This window comes from Pempheris klunzingeri, chromosome 4, assembly GCF_042242105.1.
Source record: "Pempheris klunzingeri isolate RE-2024b chromosome 4, fPemKlu1.hap1, whole genome shotgun sequence".
In the NCBI taxonomy this organism is placed as follows: domain Eukaryota; kingdom Metazoa; phylum Chordata; class Actinopteri; order Acropomatiformes; family Pempheridae; genus Pempheris; species Pempheris klunzingeri.
Genome location: NC_092015.1, coordinates 18,121,134 through 18,147,344, shown reverse-complemented (window position 1 = coordinate 18,147,344; position 26,211 = coordinate 18,121,134). Strand labels below are relative to the sequence as shown.

The 26,211-nt window shown below is 40.8% G+C and overlaps 1 protein-coding gene across 1 annotated transcript in view; it reads right to left on the bottom strand.

Annotated features, from left to right (window-relative positions):
- Nucleotides 1–25,645, bottom strand: part of si (sucrase-isomaltase) — a 63,535-nt gene extending 37,890 nt beyond the window's left edge. The window contains exons 1-18 of the mRNA XM_070828724.1: nucleotides 25,607–25,645; nucleotides 24,812–24,935; nucleotides 24,356–24,441; nucleotides 24,161–24,281; nucleotides 22,410–22,519; nucleotides 21,982–22,133; nucleotides 19,357–19,528; nucleotides 18,538–18,637; nucleotides 17,995–18,107; nucleotides 17,705–17,830; nucleotides 15,268–15,399; nucleotides 14,685–14,804; nucleotides 10,737–10,850; nucleotides 10,006–10,090; nucleotides 9,215–9,332; nucleotides 6,527–6,698; nucleotides 4,920–5,036; nucleotides 2,309–2,463 (exon numbers count right to left, since the gene is read on the bottom strand). Of these exons, the coding sequence (XP_070684825.1) occupies nucleotides 2,309–2,463; nucleotides 4,920–5,036; nucleotides 6,527–6,698; nucleotides 9,215–9,332; nucleotides 10,006–10,090; nucleotides 10,737–10,850; nucleotides 14,685–14,804; nucleotides 15,268–15,399; nucleotides 17,705–17,830; nucleotides 17,995–18,107; nucleotides 18,538–18,637; nucleotides 19,357–19,528; nucleotides 21,982–22,133; nucleotides 22,410–22,519; nucleotides 24,161–24,281; nucleotides 24,356–24,441; nucleotides 24,812–24,935; nucleotides 25,607–25,630 (2,141 nt within the window). The 5' untranslated portion in view covers nucleotides 25,631–25,645. The remainder of the gene's footprint in view (nucleotides 1–2,308; nucleotides 2,464–4,919; nucleotides 5,037–6,526; nucleotides 6,699–9,214; nucleotides 9,333–10,005; nucleotides 10,091–10,736; nucleotides 10,851–14,684; nucleotides 14,805–15,267; nucleotides 15,400–17,704; nucleotides 17,831–17,994; nucleotides 18,108–18,537; nucleotides 18,638–19,356; nucleotides 19,529–21,981; nucleotides 22,134–22,409; nucleotides 22,520–24,160; nucleotides 24,282–24,355; nucleotides 24,442–24,811; nucleotides 24,936–25,606) is intronic.
- Nucleotides 25,646–26,211: the final 566 nt, after the last annotated feature.

Here is a 26,211-nt window from a genome sequence, read left to right as displayed (position 1 = left end):
GTCGCTTCACGTTCGCTGCGCTGGAGGCTGCAGGCTCACCTGGACACCGTCACAGATCACCTGGGGGCAGCCTGTGCTCGTCGGTTTGGACTAACAAAGGAGCGAATCATCGCAGAAGGAGCGACGCATTTTCTGCCGCCAGATTCACTCCAGATGCGGGGACAAAGGCTGAGTGTTGCTGTGCTTCCTGTCGGACCGAGGCCGCTCTATCAGGTGACTACTCTCCGGGTTGTTACTCGCCGTCATAGCGGGCTCTGTGCTGCTTGTGCTGCTTGTGCTGCTTGTGCTGCTTGTGCTGCTTGTGCTGCTTGTGCTGCTTGTGCTGCTTGTGCTGCTTGTGCTGCTTGTGCTTTCACTCAGTGCCTGTGACATTGCGGGTTTGGGCTCTGTGCAGGCTGCGCTTACTTGGTAATGTCCGTAAATAAGCTGGCTAATGGCTGCATTGTTGTTGGCTACTTCTCGGTTCACCTTTTCTGTTGCTGTTCATTATTCAGTTTGTTCATAGGCTCTTTTCACAGCAGACATTTTGACTTGTTATAGAAGAAAAAGCACTACTAACATTAGCGGCTCTGTTCCAGTAACCAAAGCAGCTAAATGGAACCCAGCCCTCATTTGTTTGATTTGTGCTTTTCCTACTGTGACAAGTTAAAATGTCCTCATTGTAAAAGGCCCGTTGGCATCATCAGCAGTGTCAGTGTCATTTCTATTTTGAATGTGTGAACGCTATAATTGATCATTTGAAAAACCAATAAATATGTCAACATTAATGGGAAATGGATGATTTTGACATTGGTGCAGCAGGCACGGAAGTTTATTTGCACTTCCTGTTTGCCAAACCACAATGTTTTGGTGACTTAGCATTAGTAAAGCAGGTGTATCATAAAGGATCATTTTTTTTACTCTATAAATGTCCACATGTGGAGACTCAGTCAAAGCTTGAGAATGACTCAAGAGTGACTGCGAATCCAATACTGGTGACGTTAATAGCTCTCGTGAAGGCGAAATGCCACAGCACCTCTGAAAAGTCATTATGAAAGTGTGGGATACACTATGAAGACGGGGGATACTCAGTGTTGGTTATGGAGAACAGGCTGTGGTAGAATGCCTGCATTACACAGCTTGCCAGGGAGCGAACAGCATGGTCACAGTGAGGGTGAGAAGCTAGCTAACAATCCATCAAATACCAAATACATTCGCCATGACGTGCAAAATGAAGTTTACTGTAATGGCTGTTATGATATGAAAAGAAATGGGTGAGGTGAGGCATTTTAAGCACTTTGTTCTTCCCACTCTGTAAGCACTCTGTAAGCACTCGTCCCACTCAGTTTTGGGGGATGCTACTTTAACGCTACCCTGGGTGACATCATAGGACAGTGGCAAGTGCTACCAGTGCAATCATTGACAAGAGCTTTGTTTTGCATCTAATTTTTTTCGAGGATGTATTTAGAACAACCAAATTCATGCTGGATCAGCTACAATCCCCTAATTTTGATCTTGTAGGGGGCAGATGATGTTGCCCAGTCTGTAATCACTGGCCTCTCAGTGAGCATCACACAGGGACAAATGGCAAAACATCTGAAAGCAAGCAGAGGACCTGTGCGTGAACACAGGAATTACAAAACTTCAATACGTGAGAGAAGGCAGGGCCAAACAGCTCAACATCTGGAGGGTTTTGTTGTTGAGATCTTGTTTGAAAAAAACACGCCTAGACAGCATGGACTTAAAAACACACTCTTTCTATCCTGTTGCAGACAGGTTATTAATGGAGATGAAACTGTGCTTTTCAACAGAGACAAATTATCTACTGAGAGGTGTGCCAGTCCTGAGCCCCAAACACATCTCTTCTAGACAAACAATGCATACTGCCTATGGCCTGCTGCTATGGAATCAGACAGGAAAGCTTGAACAAAGTTCCTATGCCTAAAGATGCATTTGTAGACTTTACTATTTACTAGTACAAACTATTAATGGGAAACCTTAACTTTCAGAGTGTCTTCACTAAATAGTTGAACAACCCCATAGCAAAATCTGTGGCGCTTCCACTGATTGGCATGCCTGTGTGGGATGTTGCACCTCTGGCTGTTAAGTTTGGTAGCCTGCAGAATCTCTGTATTCATTTGAAGTCTCTGTACTAATCTGCTTTAATGTTAACTCAACCAGTTTGGTGGGGTTGAGTTAAGTTCTTGGATCTCTGTCTGAGAAACTCAAACATGGCTTTTACCGCCAATTATAACTTTGTGACCATTTGCCATGAACGCTCAGTTCCTAGACAGAATATTCTGTCAAGACAGTATTGTGAATGACTTACTCGTGCATGACAGGACGTACAACAGTCTCCCCCGTGGTGTGCGCTTTGTAGAAAAGCGTGTAGAGGTAAGGCAGAAGTGTGTAACGTATCCTCAGGTAATGTTTAGAGCTCTTCACCAGTGTTGAGTCGGCGCCATACGCAGCTGGATCCTGAGGCTGGAGACAGAAAGATGGATTAAAGGGATGGAGTTGATGAAGGGTGGAGCGAAAATAAAGATTTGTCTTTTATTCACAGGGGGGGGAAAAAAAGAAATGGGAGGAAAGAATAAATGAGAGACAGACGACGAGTGAGAGGAAAGATGAGAAAGGGGATTTTTTTTTTAACATCACCAATTTATTCATGATGAATAAGTGGATATTAGCCTTATTTATAATAATTAAAATGGAAACTGTACATAGGACTAATCTAAAAGCAGGTTTTGCAAAAAGTATGAACAAAAGCATTTAGGAGAGAGAAATAAAGGGAAAGTGTGTGAGAAAGAAATAGAGAAGTGTGATTTAATTTCTAAGATAGTGGAGAGTGAGAGGGTGATTAGCTGCTAACAGGCCGTGCTCCTCTCATCTGGCTAATCATTTATGCCCTCAGCACCTCGGAGAGTGTGATGAGAACTGGTTGAGTGTGTGTGTGTGTGTGTGTGTGTGTGTGTTTGTGTGCGTGTGTGTGTGTGTGTTTGGACTGGCCTGCATGGCCGTGTGATGAGAGCCATGATTAGGGCAAAGCAAAGGTCACACATTAGCTGTCTCGTTTAGTGGAAGTCGTACTTCAAATTCATCATCATCATGTCCCTGTCCTCCAGCAAATATCCCCCCCCCACACACACACACACACATTTTCCAACACACACTATTTCTTACTCAGTGCCCCCCTCCCCTCATTCCCTACCTCAATGCTGTGCTATTTTTGCAGCAGTGATGAGCATGGAAATGTCACATGAAAAATGTTGAGCATAAATTTTCACCCTATTCAACACTGGAGACCAACTTCTCTCCCACTTTATTTGTGTTCATGTACAATAATAGCTGAGTATGTAACATGTGGCTGAGTAATATGGGGAAATAATAAAGTAATTGTGATTTTTTTTAAGACCAATATTATTATGATTGCAATTTAGGATGTGATTTTTTTTTTTTTTTTTTTTTTTAAGTTCGACAATGTTGGATACAGGTAACATATACATGCCGGATTCTGTACCGGCATTTCTTTGCTGTTTGACTGCTAGTGATGTGTTTTATGTCGACCAGACATGATTGGTTTCCTAGAGCTGAAAGGGGAAGCAACCGTAGCGAAGGGCAAGACTACATCTACTCTCATTTGCACTCGTATGTCATTCATATGTGACATGGGGCAGCGGCCGAGTGTTTCCCACCCTCTGCTTGATTGATTATGTAGCAAAATTGCATCCTATTACGTCACAACCTCAATTTGAATTCAATGAATCGTTTAGTCCAAAAGTAAGGTCAATATAAACACTGCTGTAGGCTCAGCAGGTGCTTTTTCTGTGTCTCACTGTGACATTTGCTCTGATCTGACATGTGACATTTAATTGTATTGTTAATTGCTTTTTAAAGATAACATCAGAAAAAACATAGGTGTCAATCTGTCTTCATTATAGTCTAAATATAATCATCATTGTCATTATCATTATTAGACCTGCTGAGAGTCATTTTGAATCTGGTCTGCTTTGGCCTAGAACAGGTTTTAAGATACTGAAACTTTGGATTTCTCTGCATTCCTCTGACATTTAAGTCAATTTTACCTGCGACCTGCTGGCATAATATCCATTGAATCATCAAGTGCATTATGCAAAACCCCTTTGCAGGGGTTTCATTTTGACATTAACATCAAACCTTAAACAGTTAGCCTGACATTGTCTCAACCGACTTGTGTTAAAGCGTTAATTACTTATAGCAATGGCTGATAAAATCACTGTACGTCATTTCTGGTGTGAATTCATCGTCACACAGTTTGTCATCCAAGATCTCAGGAAAATCAAGACACTGCAAAAGACATCACTTGCTTCACAGCTGGAGTTGAGGAAGGTGGTGCTGTGTGTGTGTGTGTGTGTGTGTGAGTGGAGAGAGATGACATTGGCCGTTCAAAGGGTCTGACGCCTATGGGGGCCACCTAAGCTGGAACTGCTTTTATATTTCACAATATGCTGGCTGCGTGTCCACCATATGGCACATCATATTATAGTAATTTCACATAATTTGGCATTGAAGTTATCTTTCACTAAAGTGTGAAATCTATTAGCATCAGCCTGGCACTCAGCTTCCCAGTTATGTTTTACTTCAGGCTCAGATGTTCCAATACCCTCTGCAGCTATAGTAATTTTAAACCGCTAACTTTCCCAGTGTTAAACCCAAAATCACAGGTCCCACTGCTCCCATTTTATAGCACAGTTGGTACTAGTGCTGGTATAATGACAATCTCCATGGATACTGAAAGAAATTTCTATTTTTAACCACTTGGAGTTCATAGCACCTATACAATGTTATGAAATGAAGGGTATACCCTGCAGCACTTCAGACCAAACAATGGCTGTGTGATACATAAATCTAAAACTGACAGTCTAATATAAGAATTGTAGAACAAAATGCCTTTACAGTACCTCGTAGCCCTGAGCGTTGTGGTTCCGGCTGAAGGGATAGAAAGCTCCCACCTGCATCCAGCGACGACATAACTCTTCGCTGCAGTCGTCAAAGAATCCACAGATGTCAGCGCCGATCTGAAACGCACGAAGGGGTGACAGCTTGACATTTAGCTAGAATCCTACGGTATACTTTTATTGTCTGAAATGTTAAATTCAGTGTATTGTATTGGAATCCTAAAATAAAATCAAATAAAGTACAGTAGCTCTATATTGTAAATGTCAATCCAGACACCTTCAGAGAGACAACAAACAAGTAACTCTGAGGTCAACAAAAAAAAAAAAAAGTGGTGCCGATGTGATTGCTGGCCACATATTTGTCTTTTAAAATGCCTTTCTTGATGTCTGTTCAATTCAGTTAAGATTTACTGGCAGACAGCAGATGAGGGTACTGATCTTTATTTACATTAATTGCAGAATGGAGTCCAAGAAAGAGACTTCAGTCAAAGGCCAGTCCACAGAGACTGCTTGCTTTCTATTGTTTACTACTGGCCACATTTTACAACAGACTCTATGGGGGAGGGGGGGATCGATCCAAATCCCATTTCTCCTGCTGTCTCTCTTTCTGTCTCTCTCGGTTTGTTTGTGTGAGAGTGTGTGTGTGTGCTGAAGAACCTAAAATCTGCTTGACACAGTCCCACCAGGATGTAGTTGGCATCTATAAGACCGCCTGACGTGCACAGCTGGAGGAGTGTGTGTGTGTGTGTGTGTGTGTGTGTGTGTGTGTGTGTGTGTGTGCGTGCATTTGCGTGCGCTTGACTCCCTGTTGTTTCCATGCCGCTGTTTGGACTCTGCAGAAACACATGTGCAAGTACAGAGTGCACTTGGGTATACTGACTAGCAGTGTGTGTGTGTGTTTTTTATTTTTTTTTGTATGGACCAGTGTTCTTCCAGACATTTTAATGGATCTCATTCCAGACACACTTTTTCTGGCCTGCCCCTTTGTCTTTATGCTTACGCCTGAACATAGATCTCAATTAGCAGCTGAATCCTCTTTAAAAAGGCAAGGAGAAACCCTTCTGAATGCCAGAACTACATGTTCACTAAACTAAAACATACAATAAGAGGGACGACTGGCACTAGCTAACTTTTTGAGTTTTGTCTCAGGATATTTTTTTTTTTTTCTATGATGCATTTGTTCTACTTAGTAATCCGAGCCTGTCTGCCTGTGTCAGTGGATCTTTGCTGAAAACAAAAAATGAACCAGACTGCATCAGGCTCTTGGTTGTGGGGAGTTTTTTTTTTTTTTTTTTTTTTTTTCAAAATTTATGGACAATTAAAATCAAACAAAACTGTTTCCTCTGCAAATGTGCTACGACAATATCAAGGTTGAGAGGGCTACAAAATAAAATAAATAAGAGTGTTTCTCCACAGGCTTGAAATGAGGTCCAAATTAAAATGTTACCATTGAATTTAATTATGTGATTTTTGAATCTGTAGCTTAAATGGAAAAACCTGTTAAGTCCTTTTGAAGGCAACCAGGTAGAACGTATTTGTTCCCGGCAAACTCACTTACATTAAACACAATAAGAATGATATTTGCCCTTCTGTGAAGGTTTGCTACTCACATAGGGAACTCCAAAGAGGCCAAACTCTAGCATGCCAGGGATGGCCCATTTTATGTCGTTCCAGTTGGCAGCATTGTCCCCCAGCCAGTGACCCGAATATTTCCCCACACCTGGGAAGGAGGAGCGGGTCAACATCAGGGTACGGTTTCCTCCAAACACCTGCTGCAGAGCTCTGGGGGATGGAGCAGAGAGGGAGAGGGAGAGGGAGATAGGTTATGAGATAGATTATGTTTTTATATATATATATATATATGTGTGTGTGTGTGTATGTGTGTGTATATATATATAACAGAGAGAGAGCGGCCATTAAGATAAAAAGGACGGAGGCGGGGATATCACACACACACACACACACACACACACACACACACACAAACACATACATGCTCACAGAGAAGAGCAAGATGGAGAGATATGGGGACAAAGCCAGAACTTGTAGTACTTTCCCTTCGCCATTATACATTATTATTTTGTTTGATGAGGGAAATCGAAGCTGCATTGATTGCTATGACAATCCAAGACCATGATGATGTTTACAAAAAGTGCCTCCTGCCAATAATACATTTTAATTAGTAGACAGAGGCAGAAAAATAAGGAGGGAGTGAGAAAGGAGACAAAAAAGATGAGCTAGCTTTAATACCAAAACAGTGAGTCAGCAAGTCGACTTCAGAAGTCTCGTATTTAATGGTCTCCTGTGCATATGTATGTGCCCGTGTGTGTGTTTGTTTGCGTGTGTGTGTGTGAGAGACCATGTCAAAACAAGCTGCAGTCAGTGTGTTTTCTATAACCAACAGTTGGGCTTCAGTGACAGCTAATTAGCATACCTGGGGAACTTTTTAAATTGTCATTTTATTGGTAAAAATAGGAGCAACAGACAGCCATAACAATATATGGTCTGATAATTTAGACTACACACTTTTCCTTAATATCACTGTGCACAGGATATCTGCATGTGACAGCCAAATATGAATATTAACAGTCTTTTTTGTGGATCTAAGTTGACCGGCAGGATGTCGTGCAGCCAAATGTCACTGCAACCTTTTTAAGGTGTCACTTTTGTATTAACAAAAAACCAAAAGGTTCATAATGGGCTCATAGCGAAAGATTCTCTTCCTCTGCAAATACTGTAACAATTCTGAGACTATGTTCAGGAAATAAAGTAACACCTGAAAGGTTACAGCAGCATTTTATTAGAATGCAGTGATTTTCTTCGGCAGCATCTGAGGTACATCTGACTCATGGCAGTAATCAATCAGCATAAGATAGCTGCAGAATATCCGAAGGACTGAAAAACAAAAAAAGGTGAGGAAACCCTTGTCGTACTGATGGGAGAGATACTGTATATCCTGCATATTCAAAGTTGAATGTTACCTCAACATGTGATATACTGTATGTCTGCACCAAAGGGTGTGCCATGCATTTGTTTAGTTTTATGGGTTGTTTTATTCCATTAGTCAAAACCCATTAGTGCAGGTGTGTGCTGCTTTTCTAATTGCTGCAACTGCCCGTACCATCGCCATTAGTGCATATTAGAATTCTGGCAACTGACGGCAACTTTAGCCTTGTGTGAAATGACTAGCTAAGGGCTTTGAGACTACAGAAATTCCTGCACTAAGACAAATATGAAAGCAGCTTTTATACCTCTGTGAATTGTGAGTGGCTTGTGTTTTTGTGCAGCACTTGCTCATGTGCCAGGCTTCCACAAATTTAGTCATCTGACTATCTAGACTATACTGTGTTGATAGCCTTTGAAGGGATGAATCTGAGGTGCTCTGGTGAACCTCCCTTGCTGCTTGCTTTTCAAATTGCTCTTTGCTTGTTTATGATTCTGTGATAGGAACAGAGAATTAGCTACATGAATTTTCGACCCAACTTGCTCAGCACAATATCATCATTTGTATAATTTGTGTGGTTCCCAAGCATAGTCGGAGAGGCAAGGTAACCTTTGTGTAGCATGTAACTCATTCAACCATTAGCATAGCTTGAATATGGGATTTACAAAAAAACTGGTGTGCCATTTGCATGCGTGATGCATATGCATAGACTCGAAGGATTTATCGGAGTCCAAATGTTTGTCCACAAGCTCGTATGAAAGCAGATATTGTATTTTTATAAACTGGTTTTTATCAACTTATGAGTACCATGCCTATGAATATATCAGTAAATATAGCATAAAGAAGGTTAGATAAACTCAAAGCTTCATCAATCGCCGTATCTCAATGATTACATCCTATACTTAAATTGATGCCTCTCTGTAGGTTTGTGTAAGTAATGGGTCCTTTAAACTATTTCACCACCAGGCCCAGATGAGAAATTCATCCACTTACCCTGGGAGCCAGGCTCATTAAAACATATTTCTGCACTTATCACATGGGAACTAACTTGCAAATGGTCTGCAAGAGTCACAGGCTATGATTTAGCAGAGGGCATAAGTCACTGCACCGCACTGAACTGACAGATTTCTCCATTGCGCTTCTGCATGTCGGCTCCATAATTGTCTTCCAGGGCCATTTCTCAATAACCTTTTGCAACATTTTTTAAAGATTTTTGTGTGTTACACTGTTTTGACACTACACATTGCATTTCGAGTCTGCCAATGTCTCATTGCTCTGAAGGGGTGGCAGCAAGTTGGCTCCCATAGCGCAAGCTGGCCAAACTCCCTCTGCCATTGATTGTGAATGCACTCACTTTTCAGTAGCCAGCACCATGGAGTATCCATACAGGCTGTGGACATCATAGTGGTTCCCCCAGGCCTGCTTGGCATCCATACACAGAGTCTTACTGTACATCACCTCATCCAGGACCTCTGGGGGAGGGAAAAGATGAAGATGAGGTAAGGCGAGGGGAGGTATGGACTGAATACAAAATATAGGACGCAGTGAGGAGAAGGAGAGAGATGAGACGGAGAGAAAGAGGAAGAAGGGGACAGAATGAACGAGAGAGACTTTGATATATACTGCAATAGGAAGTGGGAACAACGAGGAAATGAGACAAAAAGAGCAATGGAGGAAGAGGATGACTAAGGAGGAGTGCAATAAAAAGGTGGCATCAGGGGAGCATGCCTTTTCCAGTTATGATCATCGTGTCTGGGACACAGTTGGAATAAAAGACATGGCAGAAGAGTCATTTTCAAAATTCCTCTTGAGGGACCCACTATTTTAGATGAGTTTTCCTCTGGACCTGAACTTACTTTATGAGCTATTGTGGTGAATTTATCAACCTGTGCACAGCATTTGGGCTACATACTGCCAGCCTATGACACCCTCTAGTTCTTTGAAGTACAGTAAGCCTTAGAAATCTACTGTTTATCTGATCATAATACTCTTAAGTGTTTTGTACACAAAGGAAAACTTACAGTTCTGTGTCGACATGAGCTTTGAACCTCAACCATGTCTCCAAAGGAGCACAGATATTGTGGATATTAAAAGTACAAGTATTGATGGTTATGGCTCAGAATATTTTAAAAAAAAGAGTCTTACTTGGAGTGTAGGGAGGGTAGTTGAGGTTGTTGTCAGCACAGCCTTTATTTGATCCCTTCTTGAAATTGGCCACCTCATTCATGTCCTACAAATGCACCAGAGAACATTATTTAAATACAACCTGATTATATTTTGCCTAATAACACTTACTTTAAAATGTTTTTTGTGTCACTGGATGTATGTTGTATGCATGTTTTATAAAGTGACGGCGTCTTGTAATCACATGTGTGATGGGCCAGACACAGAAATAAAAAATAAAGTAACTTATAATGAGGCCTAGAATTCTTAACCAAGAAGGCAGAACAGCACTGTGAATCCAGGATTAATATGATGTCATGCTCAGAAGGAGATTTATTCACAACCAACATTTTTGGTTTCCGTGATAAATATTAGTGAAGTGACCTGGGTTGAACAAAGGTGTTTGAAGTAAAATGGGAAACTGCGTGTATCACAGCAAACAGCCCGAGCAATGATTGAGCCAAATCCAACTTTTCAGCTGAGGAATCATTAACAGTATAATATGCATTGCAGCCTGCGTTTGGTGCTCTTTATTGGCCTCAGTGTTCAACCCGCAGGGAAGTAATTGCCACCGAAAATTACAAAAATTTAAGCTCACTGGCCCTGTGTGCGCCTAATTGGCTGCAGAATAATGCCAGTTTCAGAATGCTTGGTTAATGAACAGCTAATCAGCGGATACACACCTTCATTTTGCGTATTTAAAATTGACTTACAATCCAGAGGGCATCGTGTTTGATCTCCCTGAAGAACCGCTCATACTCGTCAACCCACCAGTCAATACAGTTTTGGCTGGTGTAGTCTGGAAATACAGTCTCTCCTGGCCACACCTGAGGGAGAGAGAATGTGAGATGTGATGTGTTTACAAGCACTTTTTTTTTTTTTTTTTTTTTTTTTGGGAATCATTTTGGCATCATTAGTTAGTGCTTCCCTGCTGACAGTGTTCACTTCACCCACTAGTTCTACTTTTTTGACTGGACTTAATTAAAAACGTTATCCTTTTTGTTTCAGTTTTAAAACTTTCTGCAGAATCTCTTCTTACGAGGCAAAGATCTAGCCTGCACAGTACTGTGCATGTACACAACATGATTGGGTATGATCAGCTAAGATGGCACAGGCGTAGTGAGAAGCACAAGACTAGGCCTATGGAAATGTCAGAGAAACAGCTTAGAGATGTGGAAATGACGAAGAAAAGAGAACAGAGGAGAGATGAAGTAAAGGAGGGGGTGGGATTGATGAGAGAGAGAGAGAGTTGGCGAAGGAGAGCGGGGATATAGAGACAGACAAGTTGAGGAAGAGAACAGAGGAGAGGAGAAATCGATAATGCAATAGAAATCTCAAGACGTGACTGTGTGTTAGAAGTCGTCCTTAATGACATGTATAGAGAAAAATGATTAATCCACAGAGAAAGGAGGATATTTTGTGTGTGTGTGTGTGTGTGTGTGTGTGTGTGTGTGTGTGTGTGTGTGCATTTCTGTACAAGCACGGTAGATATTAAATCTCAAGGTTGCTCCACGCTAGCTATCTTTTACCTTTTACTTCCACTGCCAATAACTTTACAACCCGGTTTGTAGGAAAGACATGAATCATGCTTATGTATGCTCACGTGCCTGCATGCACGCGCACACACACACACACACACAAACACACACGCGCACACACATGGATTTATAGGCAGATCTTTTTGGCAGGTGGTCAGAAATCCAAGGTCAGCGCTTATTGATAGTCCCTCACAGTTGCCATCTTTATTTTTTTACAGCCATTTCTTCCTCCCTTTAACCCCAGATTTTGTCTATATGACCTCTCCAGCTGCTTACCAATACTGGCACCCCAGTAAACACTTTCAACAAATCTGCTGGCATTTGTAGCTGCATATCTCACTCCATCTTTATGTCTATTTGTCTGTTTTTATGCTCTTCTGTCAGCCCGCCTATCTATGTCGTTTCCTATCTGTCTGTCTTTCCTTCTACCTGTCTCTATCTGTCCCTCTGCCTGCCTCTGCTCCAAAGTGTCTTTCTACCTTCCACCTTGTCTGTCCCTCTTTTGTGCCTACCTGATAATCTCCCTTTTTGTCTCTTGTCTCTCACTGTGGCTGACTTCCTATGTACTTCCCCGTCACTCTACCACTCAGAAAGACAGCCAGTCTGTCCCCCTTATACATTACTCTCTAATCCATTATTTGTGACTGTCTATATGCCTCCACCTGCGTTTTTCTCTGTGCATGTTTCTCTCTGTCATTCCTACCTTTAAACCCACATAGACTGGTGGTTTGTTTACTCTCATCCATTTTTTTTTTTTTTTTTGCCCTTGTGCTCTGAACAGAAATGTTCATCTGTGTGAGTGAGGTCATGCAATGATTTTACTTGCACAATGAAACATATGGGCCACCAGGGAAAGCTTTTATCCTTATCTTTGCGAGCAATTAGCTGTCTTAAAAGCAAAATAAATACCATCCTGTCGCTGTATCTCCTTTATGACTGAAATAGCTACTGCAAAGGTCGTTTTGCAAAGACCCCACTGTTTTCATAACCAGGACACATACATTTGTATGGAAATAAACTAGAATCAATTATAATCACACACATGCTTGCACAGACATAAAGCACAAACAACCAGGAATAGCTTCTCATTTCGAGAAATGGATACACACAGATGCACACACTGACTCACTTTTTCCCCCCTTGTCTTTCTGTCTGTCTCTCCCACATACACACACATACTCTTGCGCAACTAATCTGCGATGCGATGATGCAGAACATTTTAAGATTAAACACTAATGCGGAATCAATGCATATGTTTGACCTGTTATAAACAGCATGAAAAAGCGATTAGCCGAGGGACTGGGCCTAATCGTGTGCGTAATCAAAAGCAACACTATAAAAGCATGGGAGCAACAGACTTTTACCCCCCACCTCCAGCCCTCTCGGCAGGGGGGAGCTTTTTAAACACGTGCTCTGTGGGGAAAAGGATCAAAAATAACCATACCGGAGGCTTGACCTTCCATTAGGGAATATAATGATTTGATGGAGACTGTGGAGAACCAGTCACACTTGCATGCACATAGCAGATGCGTATATACAGTATAATGTATATATAAAATCTCACGGTGCATGATATATTGTATAATATAAAGGCTTAAACATTCAACGGAAAAGCTGGACTTGGATTTCTACGAGCTATGGAGTCAGGCAAAAAGGTAAATAGGCTTTATTTGTATAGTCGACCATTAAAAGCACTGTTCAAGCACTGAACGACCATTCATACACCGAATGCAGGGGCTGCCATGCAAGATGCCAACCATTCACACTCTTTCAGCAAATTGGGGTTCAGTATCTGGCCAAGGACTTTCCCAAGGATACTTCAACATGTGGACTGAAGCAGCCGGAAGTGGAACCGCCGATCTTTCGATCAGGGGATGACCTCCAGCACTGAGTCACAGCCACCATAAACTATTAAGTTACTCATGCTTCAAACTTTTCAGTCTACTTCAACCCATTGATACATCATCAGTCTCAGTTCCTTTACATTATTGGTATTTAACTGAAGGTCATGTTCTTGGAATCATGTGGTAGCACGGTAACAACAATACAGGGCTCAATTGGTCCTGGATAATGTGTCTCAAAACACTATTATTGACACTTTCATAGGCCTTTAGAGCTGCTATACAGTGGAATGGAAGCATTGGTTTACGTAATCTGGCATGTCTACATACCAGCGTTATAAAATGCACATACAAGGACAGTGATAATCAATACTCTTGAAGGTTTGGAATTAGTGTTTAGGGACCGTAGCTGACTGTTTTCAACCACATTATTCTGAGTAAAATCCATATGCTGTTGGGCATTAAATTCCCAACTATTTGGCAGTTTCTGACTTGGTGCATCTGGCAACAATCGTGCCATGCCATGATCGTTTAAATCATGTCTGTTGCCAGTTGTAACAATAAGTAGAACAGCAAGAGAACCTCTACAGCTTTACAGTACATGAATGTATAAGCACCCCTCTTATACTTAACACCTGCTTTTGACCTGTGCTTCGCAACATTAAGGTTGACCCATGTAGGGGTTCTTCACAAGCTGTTGACCTGAATGTCACTGTGACAAGCCATTTACACAACATGCAGTCATGGGGCATCCGTAGGATGGAATCTTAGAAAGACATTACCATCTGGAGGAGGGAAATCTTTGCTTGAATGGATTTAAGTATCTAATTAAGGGGCCACTAAGTGCATTGTTTCATCTGTATGCATGATCTTGTTCTCTCTTGCACCAGGGCTGCAACTAAGGATTATTTTCATTGTCGATTAATCTGTCAATTACTTTCTTGAATATTAGATTTGTTGTTTGAGTGATAAAACGGCCCAAAATGGTGAAAAATGTTCACGGCATCAGGGTTTCCCACTGCCCAAGATGTCCTCCTCAAATGTCTTGTTTTGTCCACAGCCCAGAGATAGTTTACTGACATAGAGGAGTAAAGCAACAGAAAATATTCACATCTGAAAGGCCAGAATCAGAGAATGAGAGATTTTTTTTCATCAAAAAAGATTTAAAAAAACACTCACACCAATTTGTCAATCATCAAAAAAGTAGGTGAGTAATAGTTGACAACTAATCGATTAATCAGTTAATCGTTGCAGCTCTATCTTGCACCCAAATAAAGCTCACCTCTCCTATCAGAGGAGTTTTCCCATCGGATTCAGTGACCCAGGCATTCTTCTCAGTCCCACGGTCGTAGGAGCCATATGGAGCATTCCCCACCCTCTTACTGGTGGCTATTGCAGGGTCCTGTGGGCAAACGAGTACACTTGCTTAGTTTGAAATAGAAATGATCTTTTTTCATATTGTTATTTTAATGAAAACATTTTATTGACTACTACAAAAAATCACACTGGTTGGTTTAGCTGACTCACAGAAATTATAATTTGAGACATTCAGAAGTGACGTCATGATATTGCAACATTCTGGTTTTCATGTCAGAAACAATAAAAGATAAATTAGCAGTGCTTTTGAACTCTCACTGTGTACGCCAATTGTTGGAGTCAGTGATTTGACCTGAAGTTTACTTTTACATGACAGCAAGCTGCCATAGTTAAAACATTCTCTGTTAGGCCCAATCACAGCCAAAATGTATCAAACTGACATCACAGCACCAACATTTGGCCACTAACACAAGAATAAGAACAATGCCAAGCCAAGCCATTTTCTATTCACGTGTGAAATATGCAAATTGCTACATTCTTCTTCTTACCAGGATGAGAATGTATCTCTGCCCTTTCTCATGAAGGTAATCAGCAAACTGAGGCAGTTCGCTGAACTTGACTTTGTCATAAGTGAAATCTTTCTTGTCCTCCATGTAGTCAATGTCAGTATACTGAATGTCCTGCATGGAAAGAAGAACAACGCTTATGTATGGGCATTTCCTGTATACTTTTACCTATTCATATGCAGCTTGAGGGAAAAATTGATTAGAAAATTCAGACATTTTCAAAACAAAAAACAGTTTCCTAGTCCAGCTTTACAATAAATGTGTGAAATTTCATATGAATGACTTAATAAGTTTACCTCAAATAGGAAATTGGAAACTTAATTGGAAATGCTAAAATGCTGGCTTGACTTTCATGTATTAAAATTATATTTGCATCTTGCATGAATGTAATACATTAAAAAAATGACTCTTAATACTTTTTAAATGTACCCACTCATGCCTCCAAGTCTGTGCATTACTTGGATCTATTCACTCAAAATTCAGCATCTTCAATATGACTTGAATGCATCTTTCTAACCGAGTATATTCCCATCTCCACATGGCTAATGAACACACTGAGCCTCACTGGAAAAAAAAACAACTGTTCACTTGTCTGCTGACCTGCCTTTGCTGGTCTTTTTGGAGACCTGATGTGAGTGCAAACAACTTGGTTAATGTGCTGCTAAACCTTGGGAGGACAATGGGAATGTTAACACGCTCTTTTTTTTTTATTTTTTTATTCAGGGTGTGACTTTATGCTTGCTCTCTGTCTGTCTGTTGTCTGCCAAAATCTACTTCATATCGATAGAACAGATGGTTTGGAAGGCTCTGCCAGATCCTTCCTCTAATGGTAATCAGCTCCAGACATATTAGGGAGAATGTGATAATGCCCTCTGTGGTCTATCTAATGGTTATCAAATATGTCCCTGAGTACAGCAGGAGAGGAAGCAGCTGCATCCTAATGTCTTTGGATATGAAAGAGAGATTGGAGAGTGAAATATTGAGATGGGTTGGACATTTGTTTGCATTTGATCTTTAAATAGGGCAGATTTCAGACTTTGGTTTTGATTGATGCAGTCATTGCTAAGTTGTGATACAGTTGACTTGTTTGATGGGGACATATAAAGATTAGGATTAGGAGTTTACTTTAGTAATTAAGGAATATAGAGGACATCAAACATTAGTGCTGTGTGTGGAAAGGACTTCTTATAGTTACTCCAAGCGGGCTCGGACGGTGATGAGCAGTAAGGATCATTCCCAAGAAAATGTCAACCAGAACTGGTATTTATCAGGTGTCTCAGACGAGGTGTTGGAGTAGTTTTAACATTCAGATCAGGATGAATGAGATAATGAAAGGAACACGGTCGATTGATCTTTGATCAGCGCTAACATTCAGTGATGCTTGAAAAATAGTTGTCCCGGGATTGAACCTATAGAGCCCAGCAGACTCCCCATTATTTGACAGAAAGCTGGATTACCCCGTCTAAGCTAAAGGCCATCCCTATCACTCTGACTGTCTGTCGAAACTCCTGCTTCAACCTTCATATCACGTCTTCACAGATAGTGTAGTGGTTAAGGCTCTTGCCTCTGGAACCACACAGTAGTGCATGAGTGGTTCAAATTTAACAAGGGGTGCACAAGGTGAAGTATTGATTTCCTTCACTTTCCCCCCCTAAAAGCTGTACAGCTAGTAGCAGCTAAATACATCCCCCAGTGCATATACTAGGCATCGTCACTACATGACTTCAGACAGTTGGTCTTTAAAATGCATATTTTGTCTTTAGAAAGGGAATATCATGCAACCTCCTCCTGACATCTGAGACCAAATCCAAACACCTGCCTCCATTTTTTCCCCACAATTTGCATTTCTTGCTTGGGACACGCGTTTTGTAAAGCATGTCTGATGTTTTCATTTCCCATTATTGACTATTGACTGCAGTCGATGATGATTTCATGCCTCTTATACTTTGGGTGGATTTCGTCATGGAGTTTCTCTGTAACAAAGTGCCTATTTCTCTTTGTCACAGCATCAGAGCCATTTGAATGGACCAGAGAACCTTCAGCCCAACCTTACACCTAGTCTGATATGAGTTTATTGTGCATTTTTATTGTGATAATAAGCACAGCGCAAACAATAATTTATAAGGTTGAGATTTACAGCTGAGATATTGAGTGTGAAAGTGCCAAACACGGGACGACATTTATGGACCTGCAAACCGTGATATGATGTGTCATGGTTTAGATAAAGATTCCATTTGTAACATTTACAAAAACGGTTATTTCTCATTTTCGTCACAAGACTATGAACACAAAATAGCAGACAACAGCCTGGATGGGAATTTTAGGTGGGCTTGAAGACAAACAGGTTGTCAGGCATATTGCATATAGGCAATGTAAAAATAAACAGAACACAAAGAAAAGCAAACAGACAGGATCTCACATATGGCAGGCTCACGGCACGGTTCCTCTCCACTGTATTCTTGACTTCACTCAGGCTGCCGTAGTCCCACCGAGAAAGCTGGAAACCCAGTGACCAGTAGGGAGGAATGACAGGCCTGCCAATGAGCTGGACAACACAATTGGACATATTGTTAATGCTAATGCAATAACTGTGCCAAAACAACTCACAAACCATCTTTGCACGACAGACTTGCCCTGAAAACCTTCCCCATATATTGTTATATACAGTATACTGAATCCATGTTATGAATATAATTATATGTGCCTCACCACAAGGAACTCCTGCACTACTTGTTCTGGTGTGTCTCCAAAGAGAATGTAGAAGTCAAGGACTCCTCCAATAGTTCTGTATGTCACAGCAGGAGCGGGCTGCAATGTCACCTCTGGGGGAAAAAAAGACACCAAAGATGGAAACACTGCAAACTTAATCTTAATATCACTCTTTACAATAAACCATCATTCATCTCCCTCACGGAATAAAACAGCCATTCAATATTCACTTTGATTTGTCAGCACATTTTTTGATTGAGGCAACAGTGAATTCATTTGTGTTGGGAGGCACAACTGATGGTTCATGTGCCCTTGAACCATTTTGAAATGGCTTGTCCTAATGTTTTGGGTGCTTGTGTATGTATATATGTGTACTCGTCCGTTTTATTTCCACATATAATTGTGTGTCGTTGCAAGAGTGTTCCCTTTTGAAAATGTGTGTTAGTGTCCTTGTGTACTTCACTGTGGACAGTGTCGTTATTTGTGTGCTTTAACTATTGAAGAGATTTTACGTGTCAGCATACACAGTCTTTTCATCTTTACCCATTGCATTGCTGTTCATGAGAAAGACTCCGAATGACTTTCCGCTCTCATCTTCCAGACAGAGGAAGAAAGGGTAGTGTCCGTAGAGGTTATGCGTTCCCTGCAGGGAAAGACGTAGGGAGACTGAGGGATGAGGGGACATATGGGAGAGGTGTGAGGCACAGGGGGGATGTTGGGGACTTATTGAAGCTCAGGGGTTGATTTCACTGCCTAATCAGCTTACAAGGCATTCAATTATAAGCCCTATGGCAAGGAGAATACCCATGTTGGGAGCACATGTAAACATGTCACTTACACAAGCAAGCATGCATGCACGCACAGACAGTCTAGGTAGACCTGTCAAGTATAAGCCTTTGAACACACAACATGCCTTTTACAACCATGACCAAAATAAAAAAAAAATGGCATTACAGCGACTGACATATGTATAGATGCAGATACACTGTATACCTACGTGTCTACATCTGCATAAGCATGTCTTAAACCACGCATACCGTCAAGTATCAGTGTCAGCGCTTTGTTCATTTAAGATCTTGACTGTGTGCGTGTGCATGTCTTTGTATAACTGTGAGAACAAATTTTGGTTTTACACCATCGTTGTGAGGACATTGCTGGGTTGTGAGGACATTTCGCTTGGTCCTCACAACTTTCAAGGGCCATTTGAGGGTTCAGACTTTGTTTCTATGTTAAGGTTAGAATTAGGATAAAGTTAGGGTTAGGGGAAGGGTTGGGTTTAGGCATTTAGTTGTGATGGTTAGGGTAAGGGGCTAGGGAATGCATTATGTCAAGTGTGTGTGTGTGTGTGTGTGTACCACTCACCCCGTTAGGGAAAGCGTCTCTGGTGAAGATGGGCCAGGTTTTCCAGTTTGTGTCATGGCGATACTGTCTATGCACATGCTCTCCCAGGCCATAGATATTATGAGAGGGGAGCTTAGCTGACAACTGTAGGTACTGGTCTGCAAACACTAGAGGAGCCATTGTAGTGTCAAACCTGAATGTATTTTTTTTTTTTTAAAAAAGAAAGAACAAGAGACAGAAACAAAACACTGGGTCACCACTGGGAGGTGAGAAGAGAGACTAATGTGAGAGAGGTGTGGGGAAAAAAAACAGAGTAGGTGAGAGAGAAAATGTGAGAGACAAAGACGCAAGAAAGAAAGCGAGAGCGAGATGCAGCGAGGAGAGAGTGTGGGAGTGGGAATGAGACGAGGACATGTGGAGGAGTTGAGTTGTAGAAAGAAAAAACAGAGGGAAGACAAACCATCGCATCAGGCTCTAATAAGCCCTCTGGGTAGCATTCCTTTAGCCTTCAAAACAAGACATACACTGATAGTTGAAATACTAAGCCTGCTTTGTCTGCATACAGCTGCCAAAACAAAGATAAAGAAAAAATATATAAGACTGTAAATGCAGTAGATTTTCACTGCTATTGAATAACTATGCAACATAAAACGGTTAATGCAGTATTGCTCTTGATAATGATAGCCGTTGCCAGAGCAGGAGGAGTTTAACGTTAAATCAAAGCAGGGACGAAAAGAGTTACCAAACTTCAGACTGGAAGATTATTGTACCAAATTATTTTCCTATATTAATTTATTTTTAATCATTTATTTAGTTTCTGGTGTTTTGTTCATTGTTTGAGTCACACAGCTTATTGTGAGTCCAAAGACAGGCTCATTAAACCACCAAACACTTAAAAACCACAAAAAAGAATACAATGAAATATTAAATTAAGAGCATGTGGTTCAAACCTCTGACACATTGTATGTGATTAACTGTTGCTAAATGAGCTCTCCTTCGATAGAACAGGCCGTATAAACGCTAGTATCCTTCTTGAATGCTATTGAACACTTTGCACAGGCAAATTGTTCAGCATTAATTTGGTGATGTGGGTGTTTTGTATTCCTGCGACTGGCAGTAACCATTGCACTGACCTTAAAAGTTTTCAGAGTTTCGGTTACCAGTGGCTGTCCTTTCCTAAAAAGTTATGATGACGAGCATTCCTCCTTTGGAAGCAATAAAGTAAAATCCTAACAAAAAGGGAATCCTAAAATCTGTCCTGTCACATGGATAGACCACAAAACATACCGAGTGTTAATAGTGGATCACGTAACAAGTGACCTCGTAAAAACAGGGCTGTGAGAGCAAAAGTTAGAGCAGTTGAAATACTAAATAGCTGCTTATCTTCAACAACTAATCTTTAGAGCAGTCACACTGCTTCTGGTTGCTTTGATGAAACTTGGTGACAAAAGCCAAAGATTGTCATGTCATGTAACAGCATTACATTACTTTACACAATGAAAACAAATTCTTTCAGTGTGAAAACTCAGGATAGTGAATATATTTAGCTCTGCAGTGTAGGAACACAGCTCTTACATCTGAGCAATATATAAATCCCAAAGAAAAACCTCCAAAGAGAAGCTTCGGCCTTCCCTTACTAGAAACATCTCAGTAATCAGGATTCAATATCGATGTTGCCTTGCAGAAAAACAAAAGAGCAATCAGCTCACAACAACACAACACAATGAGGTGCAAAAATGGCATTAATGTATAAAGTCGTAGTTGTGGTATGTGAATCACATTATAGTAGTAATAAAACAAGGGGTTTTGTACCCTATTAGTCACAAAGTGCCATATTCTATATAGCATTGACGATAATAATGGTTTAATGCCTTTTGGTGTTTAATGGGAAGTGTGTGAGCTGTGGTGGCACACAGCTCTAAGGGGGTAATTGATTACTGCAGTGTCACCCAGGGCTCTGCAAGTGGCCTGGATTGACATGAACATAATTACTTGTTGCTTTGGGAAACTAGCGCAATGTGGGAAGGTGTTGCATGCCATTATGTGGAAATAATGCAAGATAATGAGATTACGGGCTGGACAGGCAACCACAGAGGATTCTGACAGTATAACATCAAATGACATACAAAGAATCAATATTAATCTATTGACAACTGTCAATGCTCAATTCTGTAAGGTGACTGTGAGAAGACTGTGAACAAATGCGAGAGGGGAGGCGACGGGTGAGACACCAAATCACATATTCAACAGCTCAGCTTGTCTTAAAATGTTTTTTGGCACTGTGGCACCTACTGTACCTTGCCTCCAGAATTACATTCAAGTAATATATTGTCAAAATAACTTACGCATCACAATAAGTGTTTCATCCAAGGAACGGCCTCATCCGTTTCCACAGATGCAGCCATACAGTAGAATATACCCTACATAGTACATAATATATCTATATTGCAATACACATTAAACCTCCAGTACATGCCTAAATGTACGCTATTGTTATTTTATTGAATACACACAGTATGTAGTCTCCTTTCTGTTGTTTCTTCACTGTACAAAATACAATGTGATATTGTAGTTCTCATAAGCAACCTCCTACCCATCCACACACACACACACACACACACACACACACACACACTGAGCACTCACAGGACTTTTTTGTTCTCCTTCCTGCTCACAATAAGGCCAAAGGGTTTGTTTGTCATCTCCAGCGTGTTGCTGATGGGGCTGGATGGTTCACTGTTGAGGCTGCTGATGTGCTCATGGGGGACCTCGAACCTCTGCCTGTGGGCATCATAGATCTGAGGAGAGGAAACAACCATGCAGTTGGTGTGAGTGTGGCCTCATATCTCACGGTCATGTTCGTACTTTGTTGTCTACAATGCTATTTTTGTCCCCTTTTGTTCTGTACAGTGTTGGTGTTAAACACGCTTTGATAAAAGCCGCTTTTGAAATTAATTCGACTGGACTACATTTATCTAACAACTTCCTCTGTTGTTTTCAAAAATGTGTGTGTGTGTGAGTGTGAATTTGTGTGCAAGTGTAACAGAAACTGAAAACCGTTTCTTAGTGTGTACCTTAAATCGGAGTCGATTGTTTGACTGCATTTCTGCGTGAAATGACAGCTCTTGTATATCGCCGCCAAATAAAGAGGGAGAGGGCATTCTCTTCAGTCGGGCGTTCATTACTGCAAAATGAAACACATGATAATAGGAAGGTAAAGGTTATAACGCAGAAAAAAAAAAATAGTCATTTTAAGAAGTATATCACACCTAACTACTTAACCCCCAAAATAAAGATGACTCAAAAATGATACTATTATTGTGGGAATATAGTCGTACTATTGTAGTTATTTTTGTCCAAGCACAAAACAAGTCAGTCAAAATGGCGGTGATGTTTTGGGGTTTTAAAGAATAGTATGACATAAGCTCATTCACTTTTTTTGCTTAGATTTAGATGAGAAGATTGATACCACTCTCTTTTCTTTGTGGTAACTACGAAGCAAATGTCAGCAGTGGGTTAGCGTAGGTCAGCACAAAGACTGGAAACGTGGAAAGAACAAGCCTTGCTCTTTCCAAAGGTAACATTATAAAGCTCACTAATTAACATGCTGGTTTGGTTGATCCATACATCCATGAAGTGAAAAAAGCCACGTTGTGGTTTTAAAGCCAAGTGTGTGCTGGACTATTGGTTGGGCGCAGTAACTCTCTGCTAGTTGCCTAGCAACGTCATGGTGACTACATGACTTCTAGAATGTCGAACTATTCCTTTAATACTTCTGTACACATCTGGAACACCTCTGACCGATATTCTCTATTGATATTTAAGAGCCCTTTGTCGTGATTGGTCTATTTAACAGTCACAATGTGCCCGACATTGTTGGACAAGCTTTGCACCAACTGCATTAGTTATTTTGGCAACATCAGTGCATTAAAAAAAAAAAGAAAAGAAAACATTTAATCATAGCATGACAAATATCTATTCCCTGCAATGATGAGTGAACTGCAATAATAAAAACAAACGAGCACTCCACATAAAATGCATCAGGTGAACCGTGATGGGAATCCGTTCAAACACAGATGTATTCCCTGGTTATTCATTTACCAGTATGATCAAAGGGTGCAATATGCTTACAGAGCTCACAGAGTCCTCAGTTGCCTCTGAGTTAAATGTGGGTAATTTGCATAGTAGCTTTGAGCGATACCATAGCAGAGTGCATGTAAAAATATTTGAAGATGGTTAAACTTATATAAGAGGGAGTGCTTTCATTTTTATATATCACTTAAAGTCCCTGTTGAATAACGTCCGGCCGTTCTCTGGCAGTCCAAGAGAAATTATTGTTGGAAATTGTTTTTTGGTTTTTTTATAACGTTCTTCTCAGACTAAGCATTAGCCATATTTTGTCACACAAAACAAGCCACCATACATCATTTTTTTTTTTTGTTTAAAAAAAAAACGTTAATGTGCTATTCGTACAATGTAACTGAAAATGTCGTAGTTCAGACTTTAAATTTCCAATGGTTCATCTTGCTTTTATACAATAACTGACTTTACAAAAGGCAGTGAAATCAAGCAGAAAATGGAAAAGCCTGCATGCAGCAAAGTCAATCATGTTTTCTGATATGCCATCCATGTCATATTTCATAGAAAAACATGCTGTAAGCAATGTAAGTAAAAAAGGAAAAACAATGCGAGACGGACAGATTGAAGAAATGTGGAGCAGTTAGAATCGAGAAAATGAACTAAATAGAAAGCCAAATATTTTTTCACTCGCAGGTGAGTGCAAGAGTGTGATAGCAGGGTAGAGACGGGGGAAATTGGGATTTACCATGAGGATTCGGTCGCTCCACTGATTCCGCTGTGTATCCATGGTTGGTTGAGAAGAAACACCAGGGAACATTTCTCTCCTCCAGTGGACTCCAGCAGCATCCGCGCTGCTCACATTGTTGCTGTTCAAATAGGAAGTTTGACGTTGTTATCAATTTCATCAGCCCATTGTGTTGGAAATGATAGTAACTCATACCTTTGAGGCTCCAGCATCAGGGAAACAGTCTACTCTTTCAGCCAAAGGAATGTTGGGACATTGAGGGATGAATACATCAGTAGTTTCTGCCAAAACATGAAGTGTTCATTAAATCAGATACTTAATATTATTTAATGTTTATTTACTCAGTCTCCTTTTAAAATATGCCTTTCAACAACTCCAAAATCACCACAAATCAAATCTTATATGTAAAATTGTCTGACTATTACTAGCTAACTCTGGTGGCAGTGTGGCAGCACTTCAATTCTGACAGTCCTTACTCTGAACGTAACCCAATTGGTTTCACCTCGCCTGCATATGTCAACTTTTGATTGACCAGAATGGATATTTCTCCTCTTTTTGCAGAGGCTAGCTATCATTAACAGCTGCACACTTTTTCAGGGGGAACATGGTGAAGGTTTAGGACAAATGTTTTGTGTAGGTGTGCTCACCTACCATCTTTAATGACCCCAGGTTCTCCGGTGACAAACAGAACTATGAGAGTGATGGCTGCCACAGACATCAATGCGAACATGACCATTAGGGCCACCTCCAGACCTGAAAAATGCCTTTTCCCCATCTAACACACACAAACACACATAAGCACGCATACACGGAGAGTGATTACAAAGGCCAACATCATTAACACCCAATAATGACACTAAGTTTACCAAAGGCAAGGTCTCCAAGGTCTCAAAAACCTCTCTGCTTAATGAGGCCCATTGGCAGGACACACATACAAGCGCAAAACAACCAAAATACAGTAAACACAGATTTGACACACACACATATTTTCCTTGCATTAACCTTGGACAATGCAAACTGTTTCTGAAGTTGAGAAAAGACACTAAAACTTAAAAAACTGAGGAAAGGAAAGGGAGGGATAAACAGAACAAAACTTTGGAAAAGAGAAACGGGGTGTTGACAAAACTGCTCGATGGGCCGGACAGTCTTTGCAAAGGCGCCTGACATATCACTCAAGCAATTAGGCTTCACTCCAATGTACTCTTGGAGACAAAAACAAGGTGAATGAGTGTGTGTGGATATGTGTCTATTTGGTTGAATGGCTTATAGCCATCCTGTGTAATGTGCTGTGAAGAGCAGGTGAGGGCGAAGAGAGTGACGGAGCCAAAACGTGTCCATGCCCCCCTACACATCATACAGAAGCACTGAAAAGCGCATGCAAACGTGAAATGTAGCGCTCAGACACACAGACAGAAAAAGACACACAAACAGTCGTACAGTACAAACCCTTTGGACTCTTCTGTCTTCCATTTAGCTAAGTGCCTAAAAATAGCTTCCACTCAGAACGTCGTATCATTTTACTTCTCCCAACACACAGGCATTCTGATTTGATGTGCAGCTGCACACACATTTGACAACAAACAGGGCCACTATATGGCTGCACAGATTCCTATGAGCACGGGCAGTTTACAATTTCATTTGAATTTATAATTAGTATCTTTTTAGTTCTGCTTTGCGACATATCCTTAAAAGTTAATGTCGGCAAAAGATGAGGTTTGACACCTGTAATTATGTTTAAGGCTTGGCATAAAAAAATGTGTCTACACACCAGTATTCAAAGCCCTCCGTAGACATCTGTTCCTCGAGGTGGTATTGCAATTTACAGTGGATTATTTACTTTACTGACAAAGAGCTGCACGTAGCCAATATTATCATTAACAAACTTGGTCACAGTCTGTCCACAGTAATACGGATTGGAGCTGCATAATACAAACATCTGCGAGCTATAGAAAGTTTAAAAAATGAAAATGACGGCAGTGAACTGAGCAGTGATCTGTTTGCGTGTAAATATAATAACTATAATTCAAATACAGATGATTAGTTTTGAGTTG